The sequence below is a fragment of the Cibotium barometz genome, chromosome 13 (genome assembly GCF_041138505.1).
Source record: "Cibotium barometz isolate CiBa-2024 chromosome 13, ASM4113850v1, whole genome shotgun sequence".
Taxonomy (NCBI): Eukaryota; Viridiplantae; Streptophyta; class Polypodiopsida; order Cyatheales; family Cibotiaceae; genus Cibotium; species Cibotium barometz.
Genome location: NC_141058.1, coordinates 44,090,093 through 44,103,242, shown reverse-complemented (window position 1 = coordinate 44,103,242; position 13,150 = coordinate 44,090,093). Strand labels below are relative to the sequence as shown.

General features: G+C 43.8%; 2 protein-coding genes across 4 annotated transcripts in view; both read right to left on the bottom strand.

Annotated features, from left to right (window-relative positions):
* LOC147632713 (uncharacterized) overlaps positions 1 to 13,150 on the bottom strand; it is a 113,982-nt gene that overhangs the window by 32,742 nt on the left and 68,090 nt on the right. For 2 of the 3 annotated variants that reach the window (XM_086807538.1, XM_086807539.1), the window contains 2 exons: positions 12,591 to 12,658; positions 12,266 to 12,335 (listed from right to left, as the gene is read on the bottom strand). In XM_086807538.1, the coding sequence (XP_086663664.1) occupies positions 12,266 to 12,335; positions 12,591 to 12,658 (138 nt within the window). Of the gene's footprint in view, positions 1 to 11,979; positions 12,047 to 12,265; positions 12,336 to 12,590; positions 12,659 to 13,150 lie in introns of all 3 variants that reach the window. The other variant, XR_015267224.1, reaches the window with a different exon arrangement.
* Positions 1,999 to 2,533, bottom strand: LOC147632714 (uncharacterized). The gene is made up of 2 exons (XM_086807534.1): positions 2,445 to 2,533; positions 1,999 to 2,344 (listed from the first exon to the last, which is right to left on the bottom strand). Exons 1-2 carry the CDS (start codon positions 2,531 to 2,533, stop codon positions 1,999 to 2,001), a joined length of 435 nt encoding a protein of 144 aa, XP_086663660.1.

Below are 13,150 nucleotides of genomic sequence, written 5' to 3'. Positions count from 1 at the left end.
CTCCCTATAGGCTGCAAAGGGCGATGAATGGCTCTCTAGAAGACTGAAATTGCTCCATGCAACAACAACAACAACAACAACAACAACAACACCACCCCCCCAAAAAAAAAACCGTACGGTATCGTACGAATCCGTACGGTACCGTACCGTACGGCAGGTACGTGCGGTTTCAGTCGTACGACGTACGGAACTAACCCTGGTTTTCATTTGGAGAGTCTTGGTGGTGGGTAGGCTTCCTCTAGGGACCAGCTTCGACGTCACAAGATAGCTTTTGGTCATTGTGTTTTTTGTACTACAAATCTTGAAACTTGTCAACACTTGTTTGTGTATTTCCTAGTTAAGAGACATATTTGGGACTTGATTTCTCGAATAAATCTGGCCATTACAGGCTCTCGTGTTACTCGATGTCAATGGATATTTGGTTGCATCCCTAATGTTTCACTTGAGGAGGATCGGCTGAATTTATATCATATTTTCAGATGGTCAAGTCTTTGGCATATTTGAATGACCAGGAATGCCTCTCTCTTTGACTCTCAATCTAGGATTCGGGGACATATTAGATGAGTGCACGGGATTTTGATGTGGCAAATTTCCTCTATGGTATCGGCACAAGTCATTACAGAGAATTCAACCCTTCCATGGATGAGGCTGATTCGAACGACGGCTCTATCTATTTTATAGGGATTGAGGGCACTTCTCACTCTAGCATGTTGACCTTGTCGCCCCAAGGTGGTACCAAACGTTATGTACTGTACGGATCCGTACGTACTGTACGTTGTTTGGTACGGAAAAAAATTTAAGGTACTAAAAAATACGTACCATAGGTAAAAATACATAAAATCTCGAAAATTTCAGCCACCTACATAAAATTTCAGTCCATGTCCACATTGACATATAAAACTTTCGAAATAGAGACACAACAAGGTCACAAACCTACTAATTCAAAAGTGAGAAATTAGAATCACAAGTCGTCAATCATACTTAATAAGTTAATCGTACTTAATACTTAATACTTATTACTTAAGACAAGTCACATTGTCACAAGTGAGTCGTGACAACTCACAATTCACATCAAAAAATGATGAAATTTGAAAATGAGTCTATGAATAATGACAAAATGTGCCATGTCCATACAACACCAAATCAAAACTAAGGTAATCCAAATCAAAACTCATCATCCGATGAGGATGATGACCCTGGAGAATCAAGCATATAACCCTCCGTGATGACATTGCCCTCGTCATCATACTCAAGCCCTGTCATCATGGGCACAGGTGGGTGGGCTGCCTCCGATGTCCCTGACCCTACCTCTGCATCATCCTGCTGGGTAGTGTGAATGAGGCGAACGGCCTCATTCGCACGTGCTCGAGGAGTCTGAATAGGCAGCTTCCCTCTCCGGGCGCCTCTCCGGCCAGAACTCTCTGCATCTGCAGGTCCCTCATGTAGCTGAATTTTATAAGCCCGGGCTCTCGATCTCGTCACCCGCCTGTCTACACTCTCCAGCTCTCTATGCATGAGGCAAAGAATCTCGTCCTGCTCATCTCTCAACCGTTGCTCTGCCTCATCAATGGTGGTAGGATCTGGGACCAGCTTGACACGTGTTGGATCCACTATTCAACGTAAAACCAAAGAGAACACGGAGTGTCAACAACTCAACTGTGTGTATACTATAGTATAAAAGCTATGTAAATGGGAGGCCAATCCCCATAAGAGAATGAATAGGATAAACTCTGTTTTGGGGTGCCCAAAGCATGATAAGCTCATACGAGCTCCATGTTGGCCCTACAAGAGACCAATCTCTCTAGTTGAGAGGTGCTCAAACGATTGCGTATCTTTGTATGTATGAGCGAGTAAGCGCTCCAGTTGCGCTCACAAGCACCTGCTGAACAATCCTGCACTCCAATTCAAAAAAAGTGCTTCATTCATGTGAGCTCGGCAATTCCCAACAAGCTTAACAAGACTAGTTCATATGGCATAGTACATACATGATATACATACCTAAGATAGCACTCGCAGAGCTATATCTGTAAGCTGTGGAAGACCCTGTCTTCCATAGTTTTGCCACCAAGTAAGAGGAAGCTTGGTGGCCTCTGGTCTAAGAGCAACAGCTCTAGCAAATGAGGGTCCCAAGTTGTTGACCCAGCTGCAGAGCTCCGCATCAATCTCCAATTGCTGCTCCACATCATACATACTATTAATGTACCTATCTCGTAAGGTGAGCAGCTCCCTATCATGAAAGAGAAGTGGCGTCTTGTAGAAAGGATGGAGGAATGCAGCCATCCCATGAATGGGGCGACTCATATACCCCCATCGATAATCCACAATAGCCAATATATCATCTCGGCTGCAAGAGTAAAATAAACAGAGAAGTGGAGCAATTAGTAAGTCAAGACTCAAGAATCAAGATTCTGTAATCGGCCATCAAGAATCAAGATTTTACTTACCAATTCTGTGTCAGGGACGTACAGGCTGCAATATGACTCTTCATCTGCATGAAGAGGTGGTACACTAAGCTCAAAGTGGAGCCCTCCATGTCTGTGACTCGCAGAAGTACAAATACTGGCTGCAAAGCCACGAAGAGAGTTTGCACATCCGTCCAGAGGGTCTCATCCAGTATCCGTCTCTGTATGTATTTGGTGGGCTCTGTCTGTTAATGATACATATCTCTCCACTTTGGATCCACAACTGTCTGTAATAGTGGATCTCTCTTTTTGAAAAGCCTGTGTAGCACCAAATACATATAGGCAAATCTTGTCTTGGATGGCCGCACCATATCTAGCTTGCTGTGGCTCTTAAAGATAGCCAATGCCTGGTGCTTCTTTCTGAAGAATGTAGTGATCTTCGTGGCATCAGAAACTGTGGGTTGCACCCAACTCAGCTTGCCTATGTCCTCCATAAGCAAATCAAGGCAATGGGCTGCACACGGAGTCCACACAATGCGAGGAAACTCCGTCTCCACCATGTCTCCCATTGCCTTGCAATTAGCAGCATTGTCTGTTACAACCTGCACCACATTCTCTGGACCAACCACACCAATTGCCTGGCGAATATGCTCATAGATACTCTCAGCAGTGATGCGTTCGCTTGCCTTCCCAGCATCCACAGCGCGTAAGAAATACGTACCAAGACATGAAGAGACAAGAATATTGATGATGTGTCGTCGCCGTGTGTAACTCCAGCCATCCGAAATGATAGTGCAACCAAATTGTTGCCAACCTGCTTTCACTGGCACCAATGCCTTGTCTATCAAGGCCGTTTGCTCATCAAGCATCGTGGTGCGCATCTTTTTGTACTCAAGCCCTGACCATGACTCCGTGTGTCCAACCTGGGCTATAGCTCTGACCATCCTCTTCCATTGGTCAGTCCTCAAAACATTGAAGGAGATATTGCACTCTATGAGAGTGCGAGCAATCTCCATCTCAGCCACCTTTTGCCTTTCTTTAACCCAAGACTGTGCATGCACACGAGAAGGCAAGGTGGTTTGCCTTTGCGTATATGTATCACCCTCATCCTCATCTTGCATGACAGAAGGCCTCTTTCTGGCAAACGATGCCTGCTCAGAAGAGGCAGGCTGAGATTGTGAATCCTCATCAACCTGCGTGGATGGACCGGCCAAGTCCCCAAGAAGAGCATCATGAAGCGCATCCTATGTCTCTTGCGTGCCTCTTCCTCTTCCAGTTGCCCCCATTGCAGGGAAATTTTCAGCAATCAACTAATCTCTCAATGCTTGGTGGTGCCAATGCCTATGAGGTGCTTGATGACACGAGTAATTGTACTCGTGAGGGTGAAATTGCAGTACTTGCACTGCCATTGTCGAGTGCCACTACCTGCCTGCCCTGGAGTAGTCACAATGCGAATGACGTTTGTGTGCTCCTTCCAGTATGGGTTCTCTCGCTTCGGCATGATTGCTCTGACAAATTCAATACACAATGCCATACAATTTCAATCAGGATTCAGCAATCATGCAATGCATAATATTTAGTGGGCAGCTCAGCTGAGAGAGAGAGAGAGAGAGAAAGAGAGAGAGAGAGAGAGAGAGACTTGAAGGAGAGAGAGGCTGAGAGCTCAGTGCACGGTCCACAGATGGTGGGCTAAGGCTCTGAGAGAGAGAGAGAGAGAGAGAGAGAGAGAGTTATGTTGTTGCCTTGGGGGCCTGAGCAAGGGTGGGTGGGAAAGGGGGGCGGGCCAGCATATTGCCAGCCGTAGCCGTACTGGGCGCCAGTGGCGAACAGAGAGGGCGGCTACGCACAGAGGCGCGAAGCGAACAGGGGCAGTGAGGGCAGAGGCGAACTGAGGCGGCGGTGAGCAGGGGGCGGCCCAGGGAGAAGGCAGCGGCGACAGTAGCGAACAGAGAGAGAGTGCGACTGTAGAGGAGAGAGAGCATGGCGGCTTGGCCCTTACCGGAAGGTTGAGGTCGTACGGCCTCCAGAGTCCAGACGCAAGACGCAGGCACGTCGCACAGAAGGACAAAACGGCGAAACATTTATCGCAGGCGAAACCCCCCCCCCCCCCCAAAAAAAAAAGTACGGATCGATCCGTACGGTACGGATCCCCGTACGGTACGGATTGGATCCGTACGTACGTTTTGATCCTACCTTGTGTCGCCCCACTTTCTTACTTGAGCTTTATGTAGGCCAATGGCTTTTGTACATTGTTTCTTTAATACAACTCCTTATTACGAAAAAAAAAAAAGAAGCAAGGACCAATTATAGCCAAGTTTTTGCAATATAAATAATGGCTAAAAGCTTATAAATAAAGCAAGTGCCAATATAATTGCCAGGTTATTGCTATATAAGTGACCTTGGGAACACTTATGAGTTTTCGGGGTAACCATGTGGTAGACACGAGGACTACCATGAGCGTGCAAGACCTCATGGCACGGAGCTATAAGGTGGGTGGTTCGGCCTAATGATATGAGGCACTAGGTTGGGGCTACCAGCTCACAGCAATCGGACCTCGAGCTCGGGGGTGAATCGGGATATCGTGGTCATGCGACGCATACGATGTCGGGCCTATGAAACCTCATTAGGGTTTCGGTTCTAGGTCAGTTGATACTTGGGCGTGGTTTGTGGAGAACTTACAATTTCCAGTGTTGAAGTGATTAAGTGTTTTAATACATGTAGTGTTTCGAAAGTGCTCAACCCCGCCTAGGGATATTACAATATGATCATTGATGAATGCCAAATTCAGTCACCTTAGTGCCATTGAGAAAATGAAACCTCACCCCATGCTTGAAGGAAGGCACTTTTGGCCATGCCTTGCAGTCTCACTCATGGTCCAGTCAATATGTTGGCCAGCCTCCAAAATGCGGAATCTCTATAAAATATTTTTGGAGATTAATCAATATGTAGCTCTTTGCATCATCTTTTTAATTCTGATATAAGGAGAGAGACTATGGCCGACCCCATAGTTGTTTCCGTACAACATACAATGCCATATCGTACGGAATACCATACGATACTATACAAACTCGTATGGATTTTTGGGGGGGGGGGATTTTTCAAACAAAAAAATGGGTAAAGGTCTTGTTTTTGCTTGTCTATGGCTGTTTGAGCTTTTCCTCTGTACTATGATGCTTCCCTCCTTTTTAAAATAATCCATATCTCGAAATTGAAAATACCTAAGTTTATAAGTTTTTTTTTTTAACACCGTATTTTATCGTACGATAAGAAAAAAAATTATATCATACACCTATATGAATACAGGAACATGCCCAAATACACCTTTTAGGAGCGTGCGTGTTATATACTCATGGTAGTCAACCCACAAGACTATATAACTATCAACTCCATTATGCATAGTATGGACTAGATACTACGACATCCCCACTAACATCATCAGTGTCCAATAGTGGGTGTAGAACTTTGTATCAAGATATGCTTTCACACACGCACTCCACACACACACACACTTTTTTTTGGTAAAACTAGTTGAAAATGCATTATATCATGAATGTACAAAAGGGTTAGGCATCAGGAGGATGTCTAAACCCTATAACTCAAAAAACAGCAGTAAAAAAGTTCTATGCAAGAGCAGGGCAGTGCTCAAGAAAAGAGCCTATGCCCTATCTATCAGAAACAGTAAAAGAAAAGCTGAACACAAGAAACATCCAAATCTCCCTCATGCACGGCATCATATAAAGACTGCCGCAACGAGGCTCGGAAGAACTCATAAGGCTGCTGAAGGGGTGAATTCAGATATGTATAATTTCGCTGTAGCCAGAGGGTCCACAAGGCCCAATATCTGATCCAATGGAAGAAAAGAGAATACTGTGACAATGCAGCTGATAAGGTGCCAAACATCCAGAAAAACTTGTAGAATCTGTGTGCAGGAAATCTGAGAGATAAAAAATAGGAGATCTTGTCTAGAAGGATTCTGGAACATGAACAAGACCACAATAAATGAGGAACACTCTCAGTAGTATGATGACATCTTGGACAAAAAGGAGAGGCAATCCTTCTTTGAGCCAATTTCACTCCCACTGGAAAAATACCAACAATGCATCTCCAGAGAAAGAGTCTCTGTTTCAGTGGCATTTTCAACTTCCATATCAAAGTCAGTTTTGCTTTCCACCAAGCTAAAGACTTATCCAGATGCCAAAGAGAATTAGCATGTTGAGCAATCCACGGAGGGGGTAATATCAATCGATAAGCCTGTATAGAAGTCAACTGATGCAAAGATTGAGAGGATAATCTTGAGCCTGAAGACTGAAGATGCCAATCTTGAAGCCTGTCTCTTACATCCAATGTTGGAATCGGAATGAAAGGGTGTAAGAGATCTGCAATAACTTTCCATATAGATCTATGATGCATCCCAAGATTGTATTGTTGGCAAGCTGCCGGAAAAGAAAGAATTTGCCCTGTAGTATCCACTACATCATCAATGAAGCGGATGCCCAATTTCATAAGATTGTAAGCTCTGATTGGTTGTTGTATAGCAAGGGGAGAGTAAAAAACAGCACTCCAATGTATGCTTTCCATTCGAAGCGAGGAAGCTATAGAAGCAGGATGGGGAGACCATTTGATGCGGGAGAGCACTTTCTTCCAATCCTGAATCAAGGAAGTAGAAAATGGACAACCAGGGATTTTACCTTGAAATTTGCCAAGCACTACTTCCGATGGATCAACCAACCAGCAACCATAAGCATTTGTGCGCATACTACCACACAGAATAGCCAACATGATAGACCACGGCTGTTCTTGCTGAAAGAAGGTTTTGAGCATAGTGATCTTTCTTGCCAGCACATGAAATTTGATGTTTATAATATTCAAACCACCATGCATTTTTGGAGAGCAAAGCAGGTCCATTTTGAGCAGCCTTAAAGCTTTTTTATGAAGCTTAGTTTTCCAAAAAATTTCCATGGCTTGAGACATAAAAGAAGAAAGATCTCGAGATGACCAATGTAATAGAGGAAGGTAGAATTGGACATAAGCCAGAACAATGGACTGAACAATTCGAAGCCGTACATGTAATGGCCAAGTGGAGATCTTCCAATATTCTAATTTGTCCTTAATTTTGTTTAGCACCCAAGATATTTGTTGCTTATTTCTGATTTTCCAGCCAATGGGATAGCCCAAGTGTCTTACTATGCTTTCCGGATAAATAATCTGGCCAGGCCACAAGATAGCATGCCAATCACAATGCTTGAGAGGTAAAAGTTTCGATTTCTGAAAATTAATCTTTAAACCAGCTGCCAACCCAAAATCTGAAAGAGTATCCATCAATAGACGAAGCTCCACAGGACTGTTCTTTGGCATGAAGAATGAATCATCTGCATAAGCCTGTGCAATGAAAGGCCGTGAACCAGAAATCTGAAGCCCCTCTAACTGTCTAGTATCAACCAGATGATCCATGTAAAGAAGCAAAGGATGCGAAGCAATAGCATAGAACAGAGCACTGAGAGGGCATCCCTGTCGAACTGATCGTTCTAGAGTCCAAGACTCAGATAAATGTTTCCCTATAAAGCATTGAGCAGTGGAATCTGAGTAAAGCCAGTATATGACATTAACTAGCTTTGGCCCAAAACCAAGTTTAGACATGATTTGAGAAACATAATCCCACTGCACCGTATCAAATGCCTTTGCCACATCCACCTGCATGACCAAGACATCTTGAGCAGAGTATTTTGCATATTCCATTGCAATGAGAGTATTGGAGATATTATCATGTATATGCCTTCTTGGAACAAAACCATATTGCCTGGGATGAAGTCCATCATGAAGGATATCCTTTATCCGGTGTACCAGCATTTTAGCAATAAGTTTATATATAACAGGCATCAAAGTGATAGGCCTCCAGTCATCCATTGTTTCACACAGAGGTTTTTTGGGCAGAAGCTTAACCAGACCATGTTTCCAAGCTGAGGGAAGATGTTGATGCTGCCAGGCTACATTAACGAGCTTCAAGATTGGACCCTTCAATTCAGCCCAGAAAGCTACAAAAAATTCAACTGTCAAACCATCCCAACCTGGGGATTTATGTTTACCCAAATGCTTGAGGGCTTCATCCAATTCTGTATCCAAAAAGGACATTTCCAGCATTGAAGCTTTTTGCAAAGAAACAATAGGAGAAACAAGCTCAATAAATTTGCTCCGAGCCAATGCAGCCTGAGATGTAGAAGAAGATGGTAGAGAAAAAAGAAGCCGAAAATGATCCAGGCATTGTTTTTCTAACTGAGATAGAGACTGGGTCCAAAGACCATCCGATTTCCTGACTCTCATGATAGATTGACTTTGTCTGTACATGTGTAAATTTCGAAAGAAAGATTTCGAGGAGCAGCCCTTATCCAGCATAGGTTTAACTCTAGCCCTTGTCTGCCATTTGGAAAGCTTGCGTTTATCATTAGCATCAATTATGGAAGAAGCACAAGACAATGAATTCTGTTCAGAAGCAGAAAGAGACCTTTGATGGCTAATCTGTACCAAGGACTGCTTGTATGATTTTGCCCACTGGATATGATGTCTAGTTTCTGCCATGTACCATCTTCCATATTCCTTCATGACATTTTGAATACGATGTACAAAGGAGTTCCAAGCAAAATCCAGATCCTCCCGAGCATGAGCTAACAATGGCTTACAAGCCAATCTGATCATTTGCTGGAATTTTTCATGAGAAAGATATAATTGATTAACCTGCAAGTGTCTGACTAAAGAGAGCTGAATGTCATCCAGAGGCAAACCAAAAGAAAGGTTGAGCCAGAGTGGAGTATGATCAGATAGTTGTTGAGAATAATCAGTCCACATTTGACATGTATAATCATCATATTGCTGAGCATGAATAAGATACCATCTATCAAGCCTGGCCCAATATTCTGTAAAAGCATTATGATGATATGTGAATCCCAAAACCGAAGGGTGAATTGCTGTCCATAAATCTGCAGTATGAAGAGAAGAATTCATATGTTCCCATCGCTGGATTTCAGAGGGAATCATATGGGATTTATGTGCGGTATTGTCTTTCCAGTGAGGGGAATTATTAAAATCACCACAAAGTAGAGCATTTGAAGACCAAGGATATTGGTTAATGGAGTCCCACATTTGAGCTCTGGAAGCTGAAATTTGATAAGCATACAAGGAGCCTATTTCGAAAATCTCTCCATTGATCATGCATTGGATAATCATCCATCGGCCATAAGGATCATTAAAAGCTACACATGGCTGCAGATCATGTCTGGCTAAAATGCACAGCCCAGAGAAATGTCCAGATCCTGCATAAAATATATCGTAGCCTGAAAAGAACCCATGCTGGCCAGCAAAAGAATGCTGATTATGCTCTTGCAGACACACCACATCAGGATGAGTATTGTTTATATAATGCCATAGGAGTCTCCATTTGTGCTGATTACAGAGGCCCTGTATATTATAAGAAAAACATTTAAGAGAAGCACGCATGAAAATATGTACAAGAGATGAGCAATCCTCAAAGAGAAAGGGAGGCATCAAGCCTCTGCCATTGCCACAGGGTCTTGCTGACCCTCAAAATCCAATTCCCTGACTAAATCATCTTCTTCACAAAGTGGAATACCCTTCTTAACTGCATTGACCCATGCTTTTGAGATGGGGCTGTCCGAAGAGGTAGAAGGTTGGCCAGGAGATGGAGCAGAAGCATCCCAATTGCGAGATTGGAGAGGTCTTTGTTTGAGAGGCACCGTCTTCTTTGCATTCTGCCAACCCTCGTGAGAAGATGAAATATTTTCCACTAGCTTGCTTTTTCCTTTATCCTTATTTTGGGCTAAATTGGCTTGGTTCCCTGTAGGAAGTGAAGGCTTTGCTCCTTTAGCTTCAATCTTTTCCACATAAGTCTTTTGACCTCCTTTATTAGATGGTGGAGGAATGGCAGCTGGAGGAGGCGGATGAAGGATTGAGGGACACTCCGAAGCTAGATGCCCGAACTTGTGACAAGAGAAACAAGCTCCGGCAAAAATGCCCCATTTCAAAGTGAAATATTTCTTTCCCAAATTAACACCCTCAATCTCAACTGCAATAGAAGAGGGGGTTGGTCTATCAGTATCCCATAAAATGCAAAAACGATTTTTGTTACCTGTGGGACGAGGGGGACAAATCACTTGTCCCAAAGTCATCGCTAAGCCTGGAAGCTCTGTTCTCATATAATCTGGGAAATCAACAACTTCAACCCATACAGGGCAGTGATGTTTGATGAGATTCTGATAATCCTTGTTAGGAGACCAGGGCATGACGTGCACCATTTGACGACCAAAAAATAAAGGGGACATTTCCAGCATCTTTTGTTTTGTCAGTACATCCAAGAGATGAACTTCATAAAATCCTCTGGAGGCAAAATAGACTCCTTCTACATAGCATCCACCTAGGAGAGAATTCACCCATTGTCCCACATCATTAGCCGAGGGTATTTTACCTGGAAAAAAGATGATGACTGCAGTTTGAGAGAGCTTCTTCAGAGGATGCACAAGAGAAGGTAACTTCATCTTGTAAGTGAGTTCCGGAGCAGGTAGTGTCCATTCTCTTCTACTTTGTTGAAAATCCTCATTCAACATGTCAAACACATAAGAAGCATCTTCAGATGAAGGAGCTATGGGGGGCAGAGATTCCCTTGATTGTCTTTTAGGTTCAGGAGAAAGAGCTCTCTTGACGTAATACTTGCTTGATTCTGCCATCGAGACCAATCGATTCAGTAGGAAGACACAGATCAGGAAAAAAGGGGGAACAGCACTATTGGAATGCAATCTTACAAGGAGAGGAAAAACGTAGAGCTAAAGCGACTTATACAGAAGGGGAAAAACAGAGAGTTGAAGCGACTTATACAGAAGGGGAAAAATAGACCTGTAGCGAGTCACAGCACATACGCACACACACACTCACTCCTATACACGCACTCAGGTCGAAGAAGAGATGAAAAAGGCGATGAGGAAAAAGAGCATCAGGGTAGCCTCAGAAGGTCGCGTAGATTGCTGCAGGGCTGACACAGTATTGGCTACAGGGCCGATACAGTCCTGGGACAATCGCCTCACCACATGTGCTCTCACACGAGCAGGTGAATAGGATGAGGGGGCAGACGAGCAGGACGACAGAGCAAGGGAACAAGTCGAGAACAGTCGAGCAGGTGATCGGCGGCCTTCACACACACACACACACACACACACCAACACACACACACACACACATAAGAGCATGTATTCACACAAAGCCCTTCCTACTGAGTTTCTGTCAAACCTTCGGAGATGCAAGGCAGACTCAGCCATAATGAAGCCTAGCACTAAGGGAAGTAGCAAATAGAAAGAATTAGTACAACAAATAAGTAGTTGATAGGGTAAATGCACCGCTAAAGATAGAAAGAATAAGCACAATATCAACTGGCCGCAACTCGGATGAAAACTTCACAATGTGAAATTTGCATGTCCGCTAATAAAGTTGAATTATATTACCTAGATGAATCCAAGAACATGCCCAAATTATATCATACCATATTTTCCCGTATGGTATCGTATCATACGAACCGTACCTGACAACTATGGCCGACCCCCTGCACACCACAAGATCTGGGATACGGCGACCCTCCATGATTATAGCTGGCCATCCATGGTTGTTTGGCACCCGCATCACCCGGGACAACATAATTTACAAGGATGTAACAAGAGATATTACATAATAAATCACATGCATACATACATACATACATTGTACAATGAGTTTACAAAAATCTAGTGATTCCTTGTTTCTTTTGATGACTGACTTTCTCCTTTCAAACATCATGCTTTCAAGGAAAGGTATGACGAAGATGACCATACATGCAAGTTCTTCCTATGTTTGCGTCCCAAAATCTGCTGAATGCGCTTCATCCAACCCAAGTCTGGCTGCCTGTCTTGATCTCAATTCACACGTACACACACACACACACACAATAAACTTACATCAGTGCTTTAAAAAATAAAAATCCTTGCAGAGATGAACACCCCAAAACCAATAGCATTTAAAAATGATTAGAAGTCATACTACTTGGCTTTCCAACACACACTAAAAGGCTGAAAGCATACAACCATAGCATGAAGTCTGAGAACACACTTGCAGAGGAAAAAAATTACACAGAGAGAGTATCCTTGTCTAGAATCTCACATTTTCAGTGCTGCCGCAGAGTGGAAGTAAACAATGGAGTAGGGCCTTTGTATCAGTGGCTCAAATTCCTGCAATGAGAGAAGGTCGCATAAGATAAATATAATTTAAAAACCCACTCTTCACACCACAGAACATTAGGGCCAGACATTGCCCATAGAGCATCAGCTAGAAACTAGTTCATAACTGATCTTCTCTTCCTGGGCTGCCAGATCTTCTTCCTGAGTCAACACTCAAGAGGTGGGTGCTCATCAGCAGCATTACCACCTGGAGGCTGGCACATCTAGCGTGCAAGATGCAGCAAGGCTATCGAGGGTTCGCTGGTGGAGAGACTCCGCTCTACTTGGACAGAGGCTAAAAAGGTGCCCTACCCTTGGCCCCTTGGTCAGAGTGCTCTTCACATGCTTAGGCTGCACAAAACTGGTCCAAAACTTCCCTATGGGCTGCCTATGCTGTGCCCACACTCCTGTCCACACAAGCCTTGGCTGGCAGTTGCCCATGTTGCTGTCTACATGAGCCTTGGCTGCTGTCCACCTTGTACTTGCTTGCAGGTGGGTCACAAT